At 49.6% G+C, this 21656-nt stretch overlaps 2 protein-coding genes across 2 annotated transcripts in view; both read left to right on the plus strand.

The window, feature by feature from the left end:
• The window catches only part of LOC106802591 (uncharacterized), a 35955-nt gene extending 30269 nt beyond the window's left edge, over window positions 1–5686 (plus strand). Inside the window, exon 3 of the mRNA XM_087431666.1 lies at window positions 5376–5686. Within this exon, the coding sequence (XP_087287792.1) occupies window positions 5376–5686 (311 nt within the window). The remainder of the gene's footprint in view (window positions 1–5375) is intronic.
• A 14-nt stretch (window positions 5687–5700) lies between these two features.
• The window catches only part of GASK1A (golgi associated kinase 1A), a 59392-nt gene continuing 43436 nt past the window's right edge, over window positions 5701–21656 (plus strand). Inside the window, exon 1 of the mRNA XM_087430805.1 lies at window positions 5701–5996. Within this exon, the coding sequence (XP_087286931.1) occupies window positions 5994–5996 (3 nt within the window). The 5' untranslated portion in view covers window positions 5701–5993. The remainder of the gene's footprint in view (window positions 5997–21656) is intronic.

The raw sequence follows: 21656 nt of genomic DNA on the forward strand, positions 1-21656 counted from the left end.
ACATGGGCACCAAGGAAGAGGAATTGCTTAGCTCAGCAGTTCTCAACCCACATTGTGCTTTAGAATTAAATATGGTGCTTAAAAAATATACAGATGCTCAAGATGCTCAAGCCTTGGAAATTTTGATTCAGTGAGTCTGGGATAGAGCCAGACATGGAACCATATTAAAGAGTGGGCCAGCTGGGCAGCTGCCTGGGGTACCAATTTATAAGGAGGCCTAAAACATCGTTAGAGCAAACTGGAAATCTGACTCCTTAGAACTGGTGAAGGTGAAGCTAGACTCACTCCTGATGAAGTAGGAAGCACCCTCTGGTGGAAATAAAATATTCCTCTTTGGCACCAACCTGTCTCAGCCGAATATTTCCTACCTGCAAGGCACACTTGTGTAACCAGAGGCCCCACCAGCAACCTGGCAGCGGCCAACCGCCAAGCAGCCAACATTCTGAAAGAAAGTAATACACGAAGCGCTGTTTCCTAGAAAGGAGGGATTTATTGGTTATCTAAGTTAAAAACTAATATAGCTTCCAAAAAGTTGTCTAGTTCAGAAAAAAAAAATCACAAGCTAAAACTGAAGGCGGATGTGGTGTGTAGTCTTAAATACAGTGGTCAGGGAAGTCTTCACTGAGGAGGTGAAACATGAGCGAAGACCTGAAGGAGATGAAGGAGCGAACCTCCCTAGGGAAGTCTAGGGCATTTCAGTGAGAGGGATAGTAAGTGCAAAGATCCTGAGGTGGCATAGTGCCTGGAGTGTTCAGGAAACAATTAGGAGGAGAGTGTGTCCCGGAGCACAGTGAGTGAGAGAGAGTGCAGGTGATGATGTTAGAGAAGCAGTGAGGACCAACGTGTGGGGAGGCTCCTGTGAAACCTGGGGTTTTACTTTGAGGGAGATGTGAAGCCTCTGGGAGGGTTTAAGCAGAGGAATGACAAAATCTGATTTATGATTTTTCTCAAGCAACTCTTCTCAAAAGTAATTTTATTCGTGTAATTACGGTGGATTAAGTTATGCTACAGTAACAATCCTCAAATCTTAATGGCTTAACACATAAATTTATTTCTCATTCACTCTCATATCCATCCAATGAGGGCTCATGGAGGCTCTGCTCTTCTGCTCACCCAGAGACCCAGGCTGACGGAGGCTCCATCCTGACACAAGCTTTTCAGCCACTGTGTAAAAGAAGGAATGTGGCCAATCATGCCCTGGCTCTTACAACTTCCATCAGAAGTGATGTCACTTCCACTTATATCTCATTGGCCAAAGCTAGTAAGATGACCACACCTAACTTCAAACAGAGTGGAGGCGTACATCCTGACCACTGTCTGAAAGATGGAGAGCTAGATGTTGGTGAACAGCTCTACTGGCTACCATTGTTCAGCTCCTTGGAAACACAGCTGTACAAAATCTCCATGTCAGCAGAGAGCTCTGCATGACTAAGAGCTCCACTGGTGTGTGTGTGTGTGTGTGTGTGTGTGTGTATGTGGGGGGTGGAGTTTAAAGGAGTTCTTCTGTTTTTCTAGAAGAAAAGAATAGTTAGACCCACAGATATAAATCTCCACCTCTTGCAAAACTGAGTTTGGCTCAAAACTTTAAAAGATACTTTTTTCATTCTCATCAGGTGTTCAGACCCCACAGGGCTGAGTCTGATTCATGACTCAGCCTCAAGGCACCAGGTGCTACCCACACTCCCAGCAGCTCTGGAGGAAAGCCTGTCCCCCAGCGCAGTCCTTAGGCCTAGGAACTCCGCCTGAGGTGGGGGAGAAGAAGGTAGAAGGTCTGCTTCTTTGCAGCTTCCGTATCTTCCCCTGACTTTTTATTGCACTGATATGTGCACTGCTGATCTCACCCATTGGACTGGCCACTGGTTTTCAGAACGAGATGCGAGCAGCCCAAACATTGTACATGAGGATCTCCTAAGGTGTGGAAAGTAGACATTACAACTTCTATTTCTGCTATATTAATCTTGCCCTTTCAATTTTTTTTTGTTGTTGTATGTTTTATAATAGGTAGATAATAAGGAGGTACACTTAACGTAACTTGTAAATATGTAATGCATATATTGGAGGATATACTCAAAAACTTATTGCTGCTGAGATGAATTATCAAAAAAGTTTGGAGCCTGCTGATATAGATAGAGTTCTTTGAGGCTAAGAGACAGTATGTGTTAATTTTTGTTTCATGTAGCTTTTTATTGAAGTTTAACATACATACAGAAAGGTGCACACATCATGAGTATTACAGCTTCATGAATTTTCATCTGTAATTTGTACTGAAATAAGTAGCCAGATAGAGAAACAAAATACTAGGAGCACCACAAAAGCCCCCTCATATCTCCTGCCTAGTCATGACCTTTCTCCCGGGGAACCACTCACCTGACTTCTAACAGCAGGAATTAGCATTGCCTGTTTCTGTGCTTCATATAAATGGAATCATACGTAGGCCTATTTTTGTGGCTGGCTTCTTTCCCTCCACAGAACGTTTGAGTGTGGTTGTAGTTCATGAATTCTCATTGCTGTAAAACACTCCGTTGTGTGAATACACCACAATTTACTTACTGTTTCTACTGTTGATGGAGATTTGGGTTGTTTCCAGTTTAGGACCACTGCGAATAATGCTGCCAGGAACTTTCTTGTACACGGCTTTGGTGCACATGTGTAGGCATTTTTGTTGGGTGCATGTCTAGGATTTGCTGGGTCACAGGGCACGTGTACATTTAGCTTTAGTAGATAGCCAGACGGTTTTCTAACGTGGTGGTACCTCTAACTCGTTCTTGACATTAACACCAAACACACGGTGCGTGGCAAATATTCCCTGGGTGAATGCATATAGAGTGAGGAAGCAGGGGGACAGGGAACAAAAAAGTGCATGTCAAAGATTGTCAGCATCGTAGACATGCTGAGTCATAGAGTCACAGCCACAGACATGGCTCTATGGGGGAGGATGTCTTCGGGGAAGTAAATTGTCACATCTAGGGCCGGCCCCGTGGCTTAGCGGTTAAGTGCGCGTGCTCCGCTACTGGCGGCCTGGGTTCGGATCCCGGGCGTGCACCGACGCACCGCTTCTCCAGCCATGCTGAGGCCGCGTCCCACATACAGCAAGTAGAAGGATGTGCAACTATGACATGCAACTATCTACTGGGGCTTTGGGGAAAAAAAAGGAGGATTGGCAATAGATGTTAGCTCAGTGCCGGTCTTCCTGAGCAAAAAGAGGAGGATTAGCGTGGATGTTAGCTCAGGGCTGATCTTCCTCACACACACACACACACACACACACACACACAAATTGTCACATCTAAGATAATATGGACCAGTGGTCTGAATTACAGGATTTCAGAGCCAGAAGGAATCACTGTCAACTAGGAGTTAGTAAAGAAAGAGAAGCTGATTTTTTTAGGCAGGATCCTGTGAGGGGCAGATGGAGTCATTGAGAGCCAGGGTGCATCCTCAGCTCGGCGGGTCCAGAAGTGCTTACTCAGCTGTGGTCATTCCTGGCGTGCTGACTGCTCGAACTCACTCTGGGTAGTAAAACTGGCAGTTGTTCATTTACAGTGGAGTTCCTACACTCCCCATGTGGGCACCTCCTTAGCTGAGAGAGTATCGGGTGAACAAAATGGTGCTGAGCTTGGGAGTCTGGCTTCAGAGTGTAGACTCTGTTCTTGAGTGACACTGCACTGGGCCAGGCCGGGTCCTGGAGCAGCTTTTCCCAAGTGTGTCCCCTGAGTCCTCAGCTGATTCCTCTGAAAAAGAGTTCTGCATCCAGTAAACCTGGGAAAAACTGGGCACTCTCTTCCTGTCTCAAGAAACCTCAGTGCATATTAGCATCATAGGCTCTGACAAGTCCTATTGCCAAAAATAAAAATCTGTTTAACTGTGCTCAGCATTCTCAAACTTAACCAACAGAATCCCTGCCTTTTAAATTCTTTTTATATATAACAGAACACCACAAAACTCTTGAAAATATTAATCTAAAGAAATATCTCTGTTCCACTCTCTAGTGTTTTTCAAACTGCACTCATTAGTAGATATTAGTGAAATAAAGTTAGTGATTTGAGACCACCATTAAAATAATTAAAATGGAATAGAATAGAAAATATCAGAGTGCGCCACATGTAATAATGTTTTATAAAACTTTGTTTTAGTTACATTTATACATATTTATTTGTGTAAGGGGTCACGACATAGAATGTACGTCTTATGTGGGTCACAGTTGGAAAAGGAGACTCGAAAGACCATGTTGTCTCCTCAACGTGGAGTCTGGACGAAACACTGAACACTTTGTGTTGTAGCACCCCCTCTTCCCTGCCATTCCTCATTCAGTGCTCAGATTCTCCATCCTCCCTGTCCTCCCTATGCACAGACAAGCTGCAATTTTTAGCATTGTATCCCCCCTCCCGTGCCTGGCTTATCAATGTCTTCCTCTTCCTCTCATGCTCTAGCAAATAGACTTTGGTTTGCTAAACTACTTAATATCTGGCCTCAGGAAAGTCACTTCAACTCCCTAATCCTCAGTTTCCTCTTTTGTAAAATGGTGATAATAAATTTTCTCTCTCAGGATTGTTTGTGATGATGAAATGAAATAACCTATGGAAAGCGTCTGGAACACAATAAGGACTGAAAAAATACTTTCTCTTCGCTCTGCCCCCCCCATACACACACACACACACACACACATACACACACACACACAAACAATTTAAGGACACTCTCTGGGTCTTTGCTCACCTTAAGAGGCACTGTCATCAGTGACAAGCTCAAAACATTCTGCAGCAAGTGACTCCTGGGAAGATGCCAGTTTCTATCCATCTAATAATGATTTTTGTTAGTTTCAGTCTTGGAGGGTAATATTTCAGTCTGGTTCCCAGATTCTCTCAGGCACCCTACTGCTGACTCTGCCCCCATCTCCACTTTCTTGCCTATAGGCTCTTAAGAATCCTGAGATCCAAACAGTGGACTTACGGACACAGGTTTCAAAGAGGTCCAGGCACTGGTTGAAGGTCACTCAGCTGTTAACAGAGGGGCAAGCCCCCAATTCCACGGCAAGCCCAGTCTTCTTTCCAACAAGGAGCATGCAGACCCTTAGGTCCTGCCCCGACTGCCACAGCCCACGTAGGTGACCCGGGGGACACAGGGCACTGTCTATGCATCCGTAGCAGATGGGTCAGTATCAGCCACTTACTCCAGCGATTTAAACACTGATTAGTTCTCAAGGAGAAAAATTGTTCGTTTTTAATGACCTTAAGTGGTCAACGGATTTTCCTTCCAAACCGCCCTTGGAGATAGAGCCCAAACAAGGGTATGAAATGCCAGTAAAAAAAGACTTGTCTTTCTGAGGCTTTGCAGGGGAGAGCCATGTTTTGGCGACCCTCTGCAGGTCCCCCCAGATTGCCGCGGGCTCACAGAGTACCCGCACACCTTGGAGGCGGAGACGAGGCGATGCACCCAGACCCTGCTCCGCGCTCCTTGCGGCCCGGCCTGGCGCCCCTCGCCGCCCTGCCTGGGCTCATCATCCGGCGGGCAGGACCGTTTCCCCTTAGCACCTGGGCCCGTGCTCCAGGCGGCTGCGGCTGCTCGAGCCCGGGGCAGGGCTTTTATTGTGAAAGGAGCTCCCCCCTCCCGCGCTTTCGGGGAAGTGGAGAGGCTGGGCCGGGACGCGCGGCAGGACTTTGCAAACTCTGCAAAAGTCCCTAGCTGATCGCGGAGGCTCGGGCGGCGGGAGGGCTCCCGCAGGACCGCAGACCCTCGCAGACCCGCAGATCTCGCGTGCATTCACCCAGACCTCCTCTAACAACCCCACCCACAGAGCATCCCGGCGCGCGTCGCACGCCCTAGAGTTGTCGTGGGGCCACTTGGCCGCTGGGAAGCTGTGGACCTTCAGTCCGGGAAACCCGCGTCCAGGGAAGCCTGGAGAGCCACGGCGCCAGGGGCGGCCCGGGGGCGGCGGGATGAGCTGGCGAGCCGGCTGAGCGCGCCGAGGAGCTGGTGCAGTCACCGCGGAAGACATGGTAGGAATCGCGGGCGGGTGGAGTGGGCACCCAGACAGGTGGCTGCGGGCAGCGCGCACCCGCTCTGAGCGCGCGGAGCCTGCGCGGTTTCCCCGGGCGGGAATTGTTCCCCAAAGGGTGCGTGGGGGCGGCGGCGGCTTTCATTTCTGCACCTAAGATGGGGGGTGGGGAGTGGGGGAGCAATCAGCTTTGCTGCTTCCCTTGGCGGAAAGGACCGTAATAAGGGGTCTTTCATTATGGACCGGCACACCCTGGCTGGACCGTAACCCACTCGCAGCGCTCCACAAGCTTCATCCAACCCGCAGGGCGGGGAGAGCAGCGGATTCCATGGGGGCAACCAAGGTAGCCTCTGATGGGAGAGACGCCCCTGAAGTCACTTTATTCCTCTGAAAAATGCATGTGATTTTTGTATTATTTTCTATAACTTAGCCATGTTTTAATATTAAAAAGTAATGCCTTACGTTTTTTACCATAGAATTAAATTGGCCCTGGTAAGGTTCCAATGCTTGGCTCTCCGTGCCCCACCTCCCTCCACCTCTTGGGACCTCAGGGCAGATGTGGGAGCGCTGGTCGGCCTGGGATATCATTCATGAAGCCAGGGATCCTGTGAACTTTGCCCTTCCATTGATAAAGCTCACGGACACCGACAAGCAGAAGATAGACCCTTTGAGAATGTGATCCAGGCAGCTTTGCTAAAGCATATGTGTAGCCTCAGGAAAGGGGCTTCCCTCGGGACTGGCTGCTGATTAGCTCCACTTCCAGGTAGAGGCTACCTGCAGCCCCCACCCCCATCCACTTCTGAAGTTCACTGCCCTGCCCTGGCAGGTGTCAGCCCCTAGGATGAGTTTGAACTCTGAAGGAACCCCCAGGGGCTCTCCTGTCTGCTTCTGTGGACAGCCCCCCTCCCCAAGCTCACAGAGGGCTGACTGGAGCTCATTGGAGATACTTCTCAGGGAGTTTAGCTGTGGGCCTGGAGTTTAGAAGGGCACCTAGAGATTCCCCTCTAGGATGGAGGGTCTCTGGGAGAACAGCTGCCTGCGTGCAAGGGTGTTCTGGCTGTGTCAGGGGAGAGGCAGAGGCTGAGGGCTGGTCCACAGGAGCTGGGGGCTCAGGGACAGGTGCCCGTGAGGCTGTGTGTGTGTGTGTCTGTGTTTTGCCTTCCCCCCACATAACACTGTCCCCCAATCCTCCTAGGTTTTTTTCTCAAAGCTGCTAAAGAGAAAGAAATAATGGAATCTTAAGGTTGGAAAAGGAGATTGATCAGAGGTACAGGATGTGAAACTGCATAGTGCGGAGATTTTTACTACAGAATTCCCTGTTCAGGGGCAAGAGTGTTGCCAGAAGAGAGTAGGGGGCCAAGGCCATCCACTCAGAGGGCCATTACTGCTGTGCAGGAGTCTCCTGGCTTTAAAGGTGTCTGTGGCAGAGCCTCTCAGGCCTTCTGCAGTGGAGGCAGAGTAGCACGGAGGAGAAGGTTCCTGGCAGCCTAGGGCGCAATGCTGTGTTTGCTCTACTGCCAGTGTGGGCTTCCTGTTCCTGTGAGTAGCAGTCTCCTGGCTTCTCATCCTTAGTGCTGGGGTTGTGTTAGGAAGAGGACTTGAGTCAGGATCTCACTGTGTCAGGGTCCACTTGCCAGAGAGAGGGGCCTGATGGGCGACCTCTGGCAGCAAAATGGCCTTGGAGATCTAAAAGTTTCCTTTGCTTTTCCCTCTGAATGAAGGGTCCTGTGGTCCAGAGGCCTGGGGGCCCAAGGGGCAGCCTGGCACTGGCTGGAACCAGCAAAGGAGGAGGAAGGGACCTGGGGATCCTTTGGGGAGCCTCAGTTTCCTCCTCTGTAAAATGAGAGATTGAATTAGATGTCCTCTGAGTTGTCATTTACTCCGAGAATGGATGATACATGAATAATTCTGAGGTTGGACCCCAACCCTGGTGTTGACCTCTTCTTAGCACGGACAACTAAGAGGGTGTGAAGAAGAAGTGGTTCTCAGCCCTGGGTCTGACTGCTCCCAGACCAAATCCAGGGTGGGACCCCAGCAAGGGATTTTTTTTATGGCTCCCTGTGTGATCCCAGTGTGCAGCCAGGAGTGAAAACCACGAGGCTAGAAGGCTGAGGGAACAGCAGCTGCACTCACCCAGATGTGCCTGCATCTGTAGAAGGTCACCCATGGAGAGAGTCCTAAAATGGAAGGCTTTGGGGAACTTCATCTGGGAAATGATACGTGTGATACGCCCCTCTGGGGGGATCCCTCCATAGAGTAACCTCTTTTAATTCATTAAAACTGAGATGTGAACTTCTCCAACTTGTTTGAGTAGGCTATCCTTCATCCAGTAATTCCTTAACACCATCATATTACTCACCCAAGGTACATAAGATAGGAAAACCTGGGTTAGAAATATAAAGTGAAAAGTCTGGAATCCTTAAATGTCTTTTTGCAGAAGTGAGCACTGAGCTGCAGGCCCTGTGAGGGCATTTTTGATCATCCTGAAGGGGGTGTGGGTCTCTGCGGGGGCTTGGTGTGTATATTTCCAAAGCCAAGATTGGAACAATTGGCACCTTTCCTTATAATAAAGGAGGGAGACTTGATGTAAGCCAAAGACTCTGAACTCGGATGAAAAATATTGATAGAAGTTAAGACTATTCCTGCCAACTTAAAAAAAGTTTTCTTCCTGATTCTTGGGGAGTAAATATATATATGTAATATAAACAGCCATACTGCCAACTTCTACAGGTAACCACAGTTATCGTTTCGGTGTATTTCCTACTCTCTTGGAGTGTTATTTTAAATAGTTGAGATTATACCGAATATGCAGTTCTGTAGTCTGATTTATTTTAGTTCACTTTTTATCAAAGCATGTTTCCATGCTAAAAAAAACTTCATAACTATGCTTTTAATGCTCAGTACCATGATTTGGATGATCATCTCCCTGCTTGTGGCCTTCAGGTCGTTTCCGCTTTGGGGCTGTTTTCAGTGGCGTGTGGCCAGCTTCTGATTATCCGTGGAAATGGGGATCTGAGTGCCTGGCTAAGTGGAAATTAGACAAGCGCACAGGAACAAATTGCTTCAGCCTCTTTACTACAACCACCCCCGAGGGCCCAGAGCATGGGTGTGAGGGGAGTTTCCTCTTGTCTGTCTTCACTCTGTGCTGTGGGCGTGTCATCAGGCAGGTGGCTATGGAGGGACAGGGGTTCCAGGAGAGCCCCTACATGGGTCACTTCTCCTCAGAAGAACCAAGAGCTCAAGATCCTGGAGGTTAAGACTCGGAGGGGGAATCTCCAGGTGAGACAGCTGAGGCCAGAGAAGGGATGTGATTTTCCCCAGGTCACTCAGAGCTGGGCTAGAGCCCAGGTTTCCTAGTTCTCCCCCTGCCTTTCCCCACCAATGGTGGTCCCATCACAGACATGGTGGCCTCTTCATATGCTTGAGGCATTTGGTGCAGCTTGGAGTGGTGGAGAAAAGGCATAGGGTTTTAAATCAGAATGAGGTTTGTGCCAGACTTGGCTACTGTGTGGCTCTGAGTAAACACTCCAGTACTCTGGCCCTCAGGCCCCTCATCTGTAAAATGGGGTTATAATATGGGATTTTATGAGGAGCAAATGGAATCATGGAGGTGAAAACACTTGGTGCCCCAAAGGTGCTATAAGAATGGGGGTTTTATAGAGGGCCCACAAAAATAGGTTTACTTTTTGTTGGGACCTAAAACAAACGGCAAGGAAGCTACCAATGCATTTCATTCCATACCAGTCAAGGGAGTGCTTCTGGGACTCCTCTCTAAGTGTGGATGAAGTATTCTATTTATTCTATTCTAAAACAATTTTCTTCCTCCTTTAAATCTCTTTTCTCACCAGACAGGAAATACCCAGCCTGTGGGAGTTGTTTGCCCAGTCTGTGTGCCCTGGGCCTCCTTGCTGAATGCTGGCTGAATGAGAAGGCACCCCCCACTCAGCTGCAGGCCCCTGAGTGTCTAAGGCTGAGTGCCTGGCAAATCACGCTGCCAAAGGTCTGAGTGAGTCCCTCGGGTTCTCAGGCTCAGCCGGAGAAGAGGTTAAACTGGTTTTGGAATCAGAATTGGGAAACATGACATCCAGTCTTTGGAGCCTGTGGGGAACTGGATGCCCTCTCTCTTATGGGCACCCCCTCGACTTGCAGCTCCTGCTGCCTGCGTGAGCCAGGCTCTGCACAGAGCTGGCCGGGGACGCAGAGAGTTTTAAACAATCCACTGGCCCCAGCCAGACCAGGCAGGGGTTGGTTCAAAAAATGGTGGAGTGGGAGTTGGGGGGAATAGGCCTCACAAAGAAATGAGTTCCTTAGCTGTTTCAGGGACCAGTGAGAGAACTGTGCTTCAGACGGGCCTCAAAGATGCTTACAACTCCCTCAGAAGAGGCCTGGGGGGTCCCAGCCCTCCCTTGCTACCCAAGGTACCAATGTAGAAGCCGAGCACATCAGGTTTCCTTGAGGCCCGGGTGCTCTGAGTACCCTGGGCTGTCTTTGCTTGAATCATTTTCTGATGTGACTGCTAAAGCGTTTCCATCTGGGCTGTTTGGGGTGCAATCCCTGTATTGTCTGGATGTGTCTACACAAGCCTGTGTCTGAAGGGCCACCTGGTCTGAGAGTGAGGAGGGAGCAATGGTTTGTGGGTGACCCCCAGGCTGTCCTTCTCTGTGCTCCCCCCCCCACCACACACACAGACACAGACACATATTCTTGGAAGTGGCCTGTGGCCTGGGGTCTGGCCATATTCCCAAGGGCCTGGCCTGGTGGCTCCAGAACTGCTGAGTGGAAGCTGGAAAGTGCTTTAAGATGGCAGCTGGTGAGTTCAGGGGTGAAGGGAGTAAGAGTGAAAGGGAAGGAGAGGACGTGGAGGGTGGGGGGACAGTAGGGGCCTCACGCTGGGCTCCAGGCCTTGACTGGTTCTGAATGAACGCACCTCTCCTCTGGGCAGGGCCTGAGTTTACTCCCAGGGGCTCTGGAATTCTTGAGCAGCACTCCTAGAAGGCCATGAAAGGGGAATTCACAATCTATGTATAAGTGTGTATTAGTGCTCCCTCTCTCTCCCTGCTGCCTTGCTATTCATTTGTTCATCCATCCATCCATCCATCCATCCATCCATCCATCCATCCATCCATTTGTTCATTCATTCATTTAGAAAATACCTGCTTTAAGCCAGACATTTTGCTAGGGCAGAAGATATAATGGTAAATAACACAGATCCTTTCCCTGGGGAATGTGCACTCCAGTGATACTGCCTGTGTGTGCCTGTGTGTGTGCCTGTGTGGGTGTGTATGTGGGGCGGAGCAGGTGGTAGGTTCAGGGGAGAGGGAAGCACAAAGAAATGTTTCTGTCCTGTGATCTAAATGCTCCAATGAGGATGCAGAGAAGGGTGCTCCTCATGCTGGATGCCCCCCAGCGTGAGGAGTGAGGGGCACAGGAGGCTCCAGGAGTGTCTCAGGATGGCCTGATTTTATCAAGTGAAGACAAGAGAAGCCACTACATATCTATTAGAAGAGCTAAAAAACAAAACACCCTGACAATATCAAGTGCTGGCGAGGATGCAGAGCAGCTGGAACGCTCCTACAGTAAAGGTGGAAATACACAGTGATGCAGCCACACTGGAAGTCAGTGTGTCGGTCTCTTATAAAGTTAAACACGCACTTACCATATAATCCAGCAATCCTATTGCTATGTGTTTACCCAAGAGGAATGAAAACATGTCCGCTCAAAAACCTGGATCCAAATGTTTACATATGGATAAATGTTTATAAATACAATGTTTATATCCAAAGCTTCATTCATAATTGCCCCAAACTGGAAACAACCCAAATATCCCTCAACCGTAGATTGGATAAACAAACTGATCCAGCCGTACCTCAGACTACTACTCAGCAATAAAGAGAACAAACCGTGGATATACGCAGCAACGTGGATGGATCTCAAAGGCATTGTGCTGAGTGGAAGAAATCAATCTCGAAAGGTTACATTCTACGCGATTCCTTTTATATGACATTCTGGAAAAGGTGAAACTGTGGGAATAGAGAACAGGGGTTAGGGATGGAGAGGCTGTGACTACAAAGGCACGGTATGAGGGAGGTTTGGAGTGATGGAGCTGTTGTATCCTGATTGTCGTGGTGGTTCTATCCATGTGCTAAAACCCACAGAACTGTACACAAAAATGTCAGTTTTATTGTATGTAAATTAAAAAAATAATATAACAAGAAGAAGAGGGAAAGGCAGTCTAGCAGAAGGAACAGCATGTGTAAAGCCCTGGAGGCAAAAGTGAGCTGTCAAAAGTTGGCTGGGAGGGAGTTGGGGGGAACCCCCTGGAAATGGGGCTAGAGGCAGAGCCTGGCTCTTGTGCATGAGTGGTCTCCCCACCCAGCTGGGGGTTTGTGTTGTAATTCTGAGGGCAGAGGGGGCAATGGAAGGGCTTTTGAGCTTGGAGACTTGGGATTGTGTTTGCATTTGAGAGAGAAGTTTGGAGGGAGGGGAGACTGCAGGGAGTGCAGTGGAGCGGGAACAGCTGGGGAATGATCTTGATCCGAGGGGACAGGATACAGGAATGGGCCCTGCGGCTGGCCAGACGGAGCAGGTGGGAGGGATATATTTGGGCAGGAGAAGCTCCAGTCCATGGCAGCCTCAGATGGAGCCTAAGGGCAGGACAAGAGTGACTTCGGTTTCTTGTTCAGGCATCTGGGTATACAGGCCTCTGTCTGCCTTCCTCCTCTCTCTTCATCTTCATTTTTATTTATCTTATGGTGTCCTTCAACTAGTCACACTTAGAAGTAATCATGATATAGAAGTAACATTTAAAAATGATACTAATCATTTTAATTCTATAAACTAGATTATTATGTTATATTCTTAAGAGCCACGGTGAAGTGTTTGACGTTTCTCCCTTAATCCTCCCAATTGGTTTTACCATTATAATCATTAAAATAGGATGGAGATAATTGCAATAATGAATGAGTCCGGCATTATTTATGTCGCCCTAGCCACCTCGCCTGCAGTCCCCGGTGCCCTCTGCCAGCCAGTGCAGCCACACTGGTTCCCTTCCTCCTGGCCCCCAGCCCCCTCTGACCACCCTGCTGGAGGGTGGGCAGGGGCTGCGACCACTCTCTCTCCCAGCCCGCCTTCCCCTAGTCCTGTCATGGGCTTGGACTCGGGTTTCTGCTAAGTGGCCACAGGAAGGGGCTGTGTCACATGCTGTTTACTTGTGGGCAGTTTGTGTTTGTCTTTCGAGGGTATTTGCTTGCAATGATCAAACAGCCTGTTTCAGAACCATCTGGAGAATTCAAACCCTTCCATCTTGGCTTGGGCAGCAGGTTCGTGGTTCCATGTTTAGGAGCCAAGTCAGGTAGGGATTTTTCCAGAAACACCATCAGCCAGAAAACTGGTCAAAGACAGCAGAGGGGATAGCACTAGAAGAGAGAAAGGGAGAGAAAAAAGAGAAGAGTCAGAGCCAGAGATGTCTGGATGCGAGATGAGGAGACCGAGGCTCAGAGACAAAAAGGATCGGCCTGGTGGGGTCCTCTCACCCCTCGGGCAGCTGTGCTGGAGCAGGCAGGTGTCCTCGCAGCCTGTGAGCATGCCACTCCGGAGGCTCAGGGCCCCAGGGCTGCGCGGGCACGGTGTTCTGGGCTGGGTTTCAGCAGTGCGTCGCCCTCCGGCAGAGCAGTGATGTTTTCCCCTGGCCTGGCTGGCGAGGGCTGACTGCCACTGCCTCTCTGTGCTTCACATGCCCGGGCGTCAGCCCTGTGCTCCTGCCGGGGGGAGCGTTATCGCAGAACAACTCAGCTCGTCCAGCGGCCGGCCTTGCCTCTGTCCAGACTGGTTTTGCACCAGTGCTATGAGGTGACTTCCAGTGCACCGGACACCGGGGAATTCTCAAGACCTTCTGCCTCTTACATCTCATTCTCCACATTTCCTGGAAGGAGACCATCCCTGTGAATCTACTCCTCCATTCCAAATTCCCTTCATACACACACACAAGCAACTTACACCTCCCTCAGTGATTTCTCCAATCCAACTAAGTACTTGGTGGGTAGTGTTGTCTGTGGTTGTCTTCCCATCTGGACCGCAAACTGAGGACAGAGGCCACACCTTTCTTCTTCATTCTGGCAATGATTTAAAAAGTTGCTTTTGTACTTTTAAATGCTTGGTGCCAGGGAAGACCCAAATATAGTCAAACCTGCGAATCAAAGGGTCGTAATTTCAAAAAGTATAGGATCCATATCCCCCTTCATCCTTTTCCCCGAAGGAGGTAAATGAACTCCAGCCCCAAGGATAGGTGATAGCCAGCCAGGTGGGAGGCAGGGAATAGGAGTACTAGGCTCAACCTGTGCCCAGGACGGGGTGGCGGTGGCTTTGGGTCGCACTGTCTGGGATGTCTGGGCCTGGTGGAGGTGGAGGCTGCAGCCAGTTTGAGGGCTGGAGGCTGGGATGGCCAGTGAATGGGCCATTTGGATGTCCATCCCTGTGTTGGGAGGAGGGTGGGCGGGACACACAGGCCTCTCTCTCTGGGACAGAGTGGCTCTGTTGTCTGTTCACACAGAGGCTCAGTGTGTACCTCCCGGGGAACCTGGACCCTGGCTCAGGGACTGGCCGCCGGCGAGGTGGCCTCCTGGACAGCACGAGCTCTCCTCCGGGCCTCCCGCACACCTGGCCACTGTCTGCAGCCCCAGTCCAAGTCAGCTCACACAGTCAGTGACCGAGTTCTGTCTCACCCCCTCCCCCAACTCCCCCCACTTCTCCGGATGCTCTAGAGATCCTGTTGCAGCTACAAAGATGCTATTGTATTCCTTTCTTTCAGGACATTGTCTCTTGAAACTCTAGTTAAAATCCCTTCATTTCCCTTTGGGGAGGGGGTGCGGATGGCTGACTGGGCAATGCCACCCTCTTGTCACTTTGCTGTGAGTCAGGAAAGGCTTCTGGCTCCTGGTTCACACTCACTCATCTCCCTGGCAGTGGCCCAGGGTGAATGGGATTAAACGGTAATTGTCACAATTCCTTACTTGGTACAGTTTAAAGCATGAAGGGTTCTGAGGGTGAGTTGTAATCAGAGCTGAATTCAAACCCTTCTTACCACCTTGGGCAAGTCAGTGAACCTTTCACCTCTCAGCCTCAGTTTCCCCATGAAGATAACACTGCCCCCTTGTGGGCTTGTGTGTTTGATGCTGTGATGAGTGTAAAGCACCTCATACAATAGTCATCAGCACATGGTAAGTGCTCACTTAATGGGAGCTGTGATGACATTGTCCCTAGATCACAGACAGGGCTGGAGATGCAGCACGGCTGGGGCCTCTAGGATGTTAGTAGGACCCTTCAGTGCATCAAGGGGAGCAGGAGTTGGGGGGCAGCCTTGGACCCTCGCTCCCCTGCAGAAGGGGTTCTGGAGTGGGGGAATATATGCTATAAAGAGACTGCCTTTATACCAGCCATGTGGATCCATGCCTACAATGGTGAACTAGAGAAAGGCGGAATCAAATGGTAGGGAGAAGGGGGACAAAGTTCAGGTGTTCTTGACCTGGGGTCCATGCTAGAATTCAGGGGAGCCCTAAACCTGGTTGAAGAAAAGTTACATCTTTATTTTCGCTGGTGTCCAACTGAAATTCAGCATTTCTTCGATAATGAATGCAGGCGTTAAACACAGTGGTGTCAGCAGGACCTGTGACTTTGTTACCAAGAGGAATCAGATGTTTTCTATCATGAGAGCAGAAGCAGAGACTTTGAAATATAGTCTTTACTCCTCACTGCTTTGGAAGTACGTTTGTTATTAGACCTGCTGATAGATCTTGTTATCTAATGTGTTAATAAATAAGCACATGTATTATTATATCACACATTTATTTTTTAGAATATTTTGATCACTGTATTTCAGTATAATTGATTGCCTTTGTAATCCTATGTCTTTTATTTTATACATTTAAAAAAAAGCATCCTGAGAAGGAGCCAGGGCTTCACCAGGTGGCCAGAGTAGTCTTGGGCACTGAAAAGATTCAGCACCCCTGCTTCTGTGCAGATATTCATCTGTGTGATCTGATCTTGGGGCATGCCCAAAGCCCCCTTTGCCTAAAAGTGTTTTTCCTCAGCTTCTACTCCAGGATCATTAAAAAAATTATCTGCAACAAACTTCTAGTGTGTGCTAGACACTGTGCTGGGTGTAGGAAGATAATTCCCACTTATACTAATAACATTTATTTGCACTGGGCTTTGTAGCTTTGTATTTTTTTATTATCTCATCAAATCATTAATCCTTCAAATGTTAAGGCTGGTATTATTAGACCCATTTTAGAGATCAATACATAGAGTAATTTAGAGATCAATGACGCCGAGTAATGGCCGAGTCCTGCTGTTCATAAATATGAAGGACTTCAAGTGGGCTCTCCAACCACAAATGTGATGCTCTTCCCACTCAATCAACTTGAAAATTCTTACACTTAGACGTAGCCCTTTTATTTTGATAGCTAGTCTTTGGAAATTTTCTGTTAAAAGTAAATAGCCTTGGGGCCCGCCCCGTGGCTTAGCGGTTGAGTGCTCGCGCTCCGATGCTAGCGGCCTGGGTTCGTATCCCGGGCGCGCACCGATGCACTGCTTCTCCAGCCATGCTGAGGCCGCGTCCCACATACAGCAACTAGAAGGATGTGCAACTATGACATACAACTATCTACTGGGGCTTTGGGGGAAAATAAATAAATAAAATTATAAAAAAAAAAAAAAAAGTAAATAGCCTTGGAAATGAGTTCTTGTGTAGAGCGTTGCCCTGAGGGTCTGTCCCGGGAGCATCTTGTTTAGACACAGGAGAGGGAAGGGCACGCAGCTGGAGCAGGAAGCACTGGAATTGGGCTGGATTTGGGGAGCCTGGGGAGAGGACAGCCTCGGGGGGCGTGAGGGCAGGAGACACAGGTGGTGGGGTGTGTGGGAGCCAAGTGTGGGGGGATGGGGAAGGCCAATGCTGGGGGAAGGAGCTCTGACATGGAGGGCGAGCTCTGAAGCCCGACTTGTCTCTCTTTTGGTGTTTTGCTTGGGGAGCCTCCAAACCATGTGGGGCTGAGCCCCAGACATCTAAGTGGCATCTCCATGAGGGGCTGAGGGAGTCTCTGTTTCTGGAAGCCTCTGACGAGATTGCCTGGGACTGGGCCGAGAGGGCATGTGATGGACAAGCAGAGCATTTTCTTTGTGAAAATCATGAAAACAGAGACCTGCTGCTCTTCTCTGACTCTGAGAGCGTCGCTATGACACCGCTGGGCACTTCCCATTGTCTCCTGTCCTTGGCATGGCTTTCTCCCTCAGTAGACGGTGAACCCCTGGAAGGCAGCAGTGCCAGTGCAGTGTGGATGCAGAGGACGTGCTCAACAAGGGTTTTCATTGGTTGGTAGCCTCTCCCATCTTATATTTCAGCCTCTCCAGAGTTATCCAACAGAACTTTCTGAGATGACGGAAATGTTCTATGCTGTGCTGTCCACCATGGTGGCCAGTACTCACGGGTGGCTATAGAGTACTTGAAATATGGCTAGTGCAACCAGGAATGGAAATTTTTCCTTTTAATTAATTTAAATGTAAATAGTCACATGTGGTTAGTGGCTCTCATATTGGACAGTGCAGCTCTGCACCAAGAAGTATAAACTGAAGTGCTGATAGAGCCCAGGCTGCTGGCATAAGTGAGAGAAGTGGGCTGGAAATAGTGAAAAAAAAAATCAGTCTATGTTTTATTTTCTCAAGTTCTATTGAGCTATGGTCAAAGAAGTGTTTATCTTCTATGAAAAGCAATAAGGCAAGTGAGATTCCCAAGGCAACTGTCCTTCTTCCTCCGTGTTGGGAGACAATAGGGAGTGGTGGGGCCTGTGGTGAACAGCAAGGAGGATGTCATTGAGAGAGGGAGCCATACTCTACTCCGGCCATGTGAGAATATGGGCCCAAATTCTGGCTAAAACTACCCCTTTTTCAAGGGAAGCTGGCAACCTGGATTTTTATGTGAAATATCCTGGTTTTTAAACACTGGCTCAAATTTATTTAAAGTATTTCAGGCCAAACAAAACACATCTGCAGGCCAGATTCAGCCCAGGGATCCCAGTTTACAAACCTTCCTTTAGGCCCTATCCTGAAGAAGTCCATATAACCTACTGTGACGGGGATGAATTTCAAGCAAAGAGTGAGGTGGATTCTTCCCTGAGCATCCCTAAATGGCTCAGCCTCCCCTGTTGTCACGAGTTTGGTTAGAAGAAGGGAGAAGTGTGTCTGGAAGACACAGATCTGCCCCGTCCTTTTCTCTGGGGCGGTGTCCTAGCCTCTGAGTACTCATAGAGTAGAATCTCTGGAAGGCTGGAGCTGATCCGCCCAGAGAGCAACTTGCTTTATTTTTTCAGCAGGAATCTCCACTCCCTCCCCACCCCAACCCCACTCCCTCCCCGCCCCAACCTCACTCCCTCCCCGCCACAACCTCATTCCCTCCCCGCCCCGACCTCACTCCTGGGCCTGAGAGCAAAATGTATGGCTGTTAATATGAAGGCAGCCAATAATTCCAACAAATGACAGGGTCTCCAAAATTCCATCTGGCCTGTGGTGTTCCCACACTGGTGCTCTTGTGAGCTGGAACAAAATGGTAATTCAGTTATGGATATGGAGAGGGCTCCTGGGGCCAGCAGGGCTGCAAAAGCCCCAACAGTATAATCAATGTAGAGATTGGAGCAGAGCACCAGCCAACAGGGAGGGGGAAATAAAGGACACCAGTTAACCCCCTCCCATCTCAGGAGCAGGCAGAGGGCTCACACGCCCACCTACAGGGCTTACTTTCTCAACAGAGGTCCAGGAGCCCTACCCTGGAGGTAATCCCATGGATGTTGCTAGAAAATTATGATCATAGTAATAGTAACAATACTCACACTGACTGAACTGAACTATAGGCAGGCTCTGTTTTGGATGCCTTACCTACAACAGCTCATACAATGCTCACGGAACCCAGTGGAATGATTTTGTTCTTATGAGTGACAAGTCGTATTCTTTTCCCACCAGAATGTCACCATCATAAGGGGAGTGACTTTTGTCTGTTTTGTTCATGATGTATTTCTTTTCCTGGAGCAGTGCTTGGCTCAGGTATATCTGCTCAGTGAACTAATGAGTGGACCACCCTATGAGGGAGGTACTGTTCTTATCCCCATTGTACAGAGGCAGAAATTGAGGCCCAAGTTCACACGGCGAGGATGCAGTGGAGCTAGAATCAACATTGGGGCAGTGTGGCTCTGAGCCCATGTGCTATTCATGGGCTGGTGGTGGTAGGCAAGCCTGGTGAGCTGCTGCCTCCCTTTGGGCCCAGCGATGAAGCTTGTCAAATAGTTTGGGGACTGGAGAAAGGTTGTGATGAGAAGGTTTGTTCTGGGGGCTGGTCCTGTGGTCAGGGACTTAGTGGGTACCTGGGGCATCTATACTGAACCCGAGGACTAGTGGCCTCTCTGGAGAATGTGCACAAACCCGGAGAGGCACTCTGTCCCTGGAGCAGAGACCTGGCAGCTGCATGTGCAGAGGACCCTGTGCAGAACCGCACATTCCCCGCTCCCTTCATGTGCTGAGCAGTGGGTCAGAGCTGAGCTTGGAACCTGGGCTGGAATACTGTCCCCTCTGCTGTGAGGCCGAGGGGCCCTGTGATGGGAAACCCAGCAGCCAGGATCCTTGCTTGGGGGAGGAGATGCAGAAGTTTTCCTTCCTGCCCATCATCTACCCTCTGTGACCCACACCTTGGCTGACACCTGCAACTCCCTTTAGGAATCACAGGAAGGTAGTTTTGTGTATGACTGTGCCTGGGGATCAGTGAGGGGGTCTGGGATCAAATTGCTGGTCTGAGGTGGGCAGGCCCTCAGCAGGTCCTGCTGGTCGTACCTCTGGCCTCTGCTCAGCAGGGGCTCCCTCTTGGCCTGACTGTTCCTTTTTGCTGAGGAAGATCGGCCCTGGGCTAACATCCATGCCCATCTTCTTCTACTTTATATGTGGGACGCCTGCCACAGCATGGCTTCGTAAGCGGCGCATAGGTCCATGCCCAGGATCCGAACCCGAAAACCCCAGGCCGCCAAAGCAGAGCACGTGAACTTAACCACCATGCCACGGGGCTGGACCCACTGACTGTCCCATTTTTCAAGTGGGAGGTATGAAGTGTGCAGCTGCTGTTTTCTTGAGAGAGATCTGGGATCCACAGATGGGGACAATCTTCAGATTGGAAAACAACATTTTCCCAAAAATACACCTCCTGCGGGCTTCTCATCCATGGGCAGCTCTGACCCTCACTGCGCAGCTCTTTCCCCAGCTGCACCTCACGTGACACTGCAGGGAGGAACCTGCCTCCTCCTCCATCTCCTCCCCTGCTCCTCCTGACATTTATTGAGCATCACTGTGAGTCTGGAGTAATTGTAAGCTTCTGGCAGTTATTTAATTGGCATAACTTTCCTATAAGGTTGTGTCTTAGGTTGGCCTCCCCCAGAAGCTGACATTGAGACAAGGATTCCAGCAAGTAGTTTATTTGGACGATGTCACCAGAAGACAGCAGTGGGGAGCTACGGGAGTGAGACCGGGAAGGCAGCTGATGCAGGGTGCATGGATGAGCAGGTTCCTACCGTGGGCAATGGGGGCTCATTCCTGCTGGGGACTTCGGGGAGACTGCAGAACATGCCTCAGAGTTGTCCTACCTGAGGGGTGAGGAAGATGGAGCCTTCACTCACCAATTCCTGCCTGTCATGGTGGCGGGCTGGGCTGTTAGCCTCCCAGCAGGCATACTTCTGCATCTGAAGGAAGCCTGCAGGCAGGGAGCGCAGGGTGCCTGTGGGAGGGAATGTGGGCGGGGCACAAACAGCACCTACTATAGGCAGGTGTGTCTGTTTCCCTCGATTTACAGGTAGGGAAATTAAGGCATATTCCACATTAGTGGGTCACTACCAGGTTCTTTTTTTAAGGGAAGGGAAGAGAAGAGAGAAGAGAAGACAAGAGAGAAAGAAAAGATGAGACATTATACCTCTTAAGGGTAAGTATCATTTCATGAAACTTGTATTTCAGTTATACACACATACATACAAATACACACACACACATTGGGTCACAATGTCGAACGTATTCCTGTGGATATTGGTAAAAAGAAAGTTTGAAGGCCAGTGGGTAAAGGACACAGCTGTGGCAGTTAGGACCCAGTAAGAAACAAAGAGGGTAAGTCACTTGCTCAAGGTCACACAGCAAGTAGGTGGTGTTGCTGGGATTTGAGGCCAGACAGTCTGACCCCAAAGCCTCTGTGCTGAATGCTGTGCTGCCGTTGGCCACTCCTGAAGTCCTTTCAGTGGTGCTGGTCATTGCCTGTTGTTCATCGGTAGGGAGGATACTGCTGGGAGCACAAACTCTGTAGAATGAACAGCTGGAAGAACTCAAAATTTAAGGGGTCTCCACCCAAGAGTCTGTTGGGCAAAAGACCAGCTGTTCTGGAATATCCTGGGGACCTCAACGCCGGAATGAGGAGAGGCTGAAGGAGAAGAGGTGGGGCGAGAGTGGGGAGAGGGCAGGGCCAGCGAGACGGGCATGCTCAGAACCAGGCCTCCAGAAAGAGCTAATGACTGGTACCTGGCGTCTAGGGATTGGACCTGTAGCCAGCTCCTCAGCCCAATTTGTCCTTTGTTGTAGTGCACCCTTAGTGGGACAA

The sequence above is a fragment of the Ceratotherium simum genome, chromosome 5, assembly GCF_057802395.1.
Source record: "Ceratotherium simum simum isolate JZ-2026a chromosome 5, ASM5780239v1, whole genome shotgun sequence".
Lineage (NCBI taxonomy): Eukaryota > Metazoa > Chordata > Mammalia > Perissodactyla > Rhinocerotidae > Ceratotherium > Ceratotherium simum.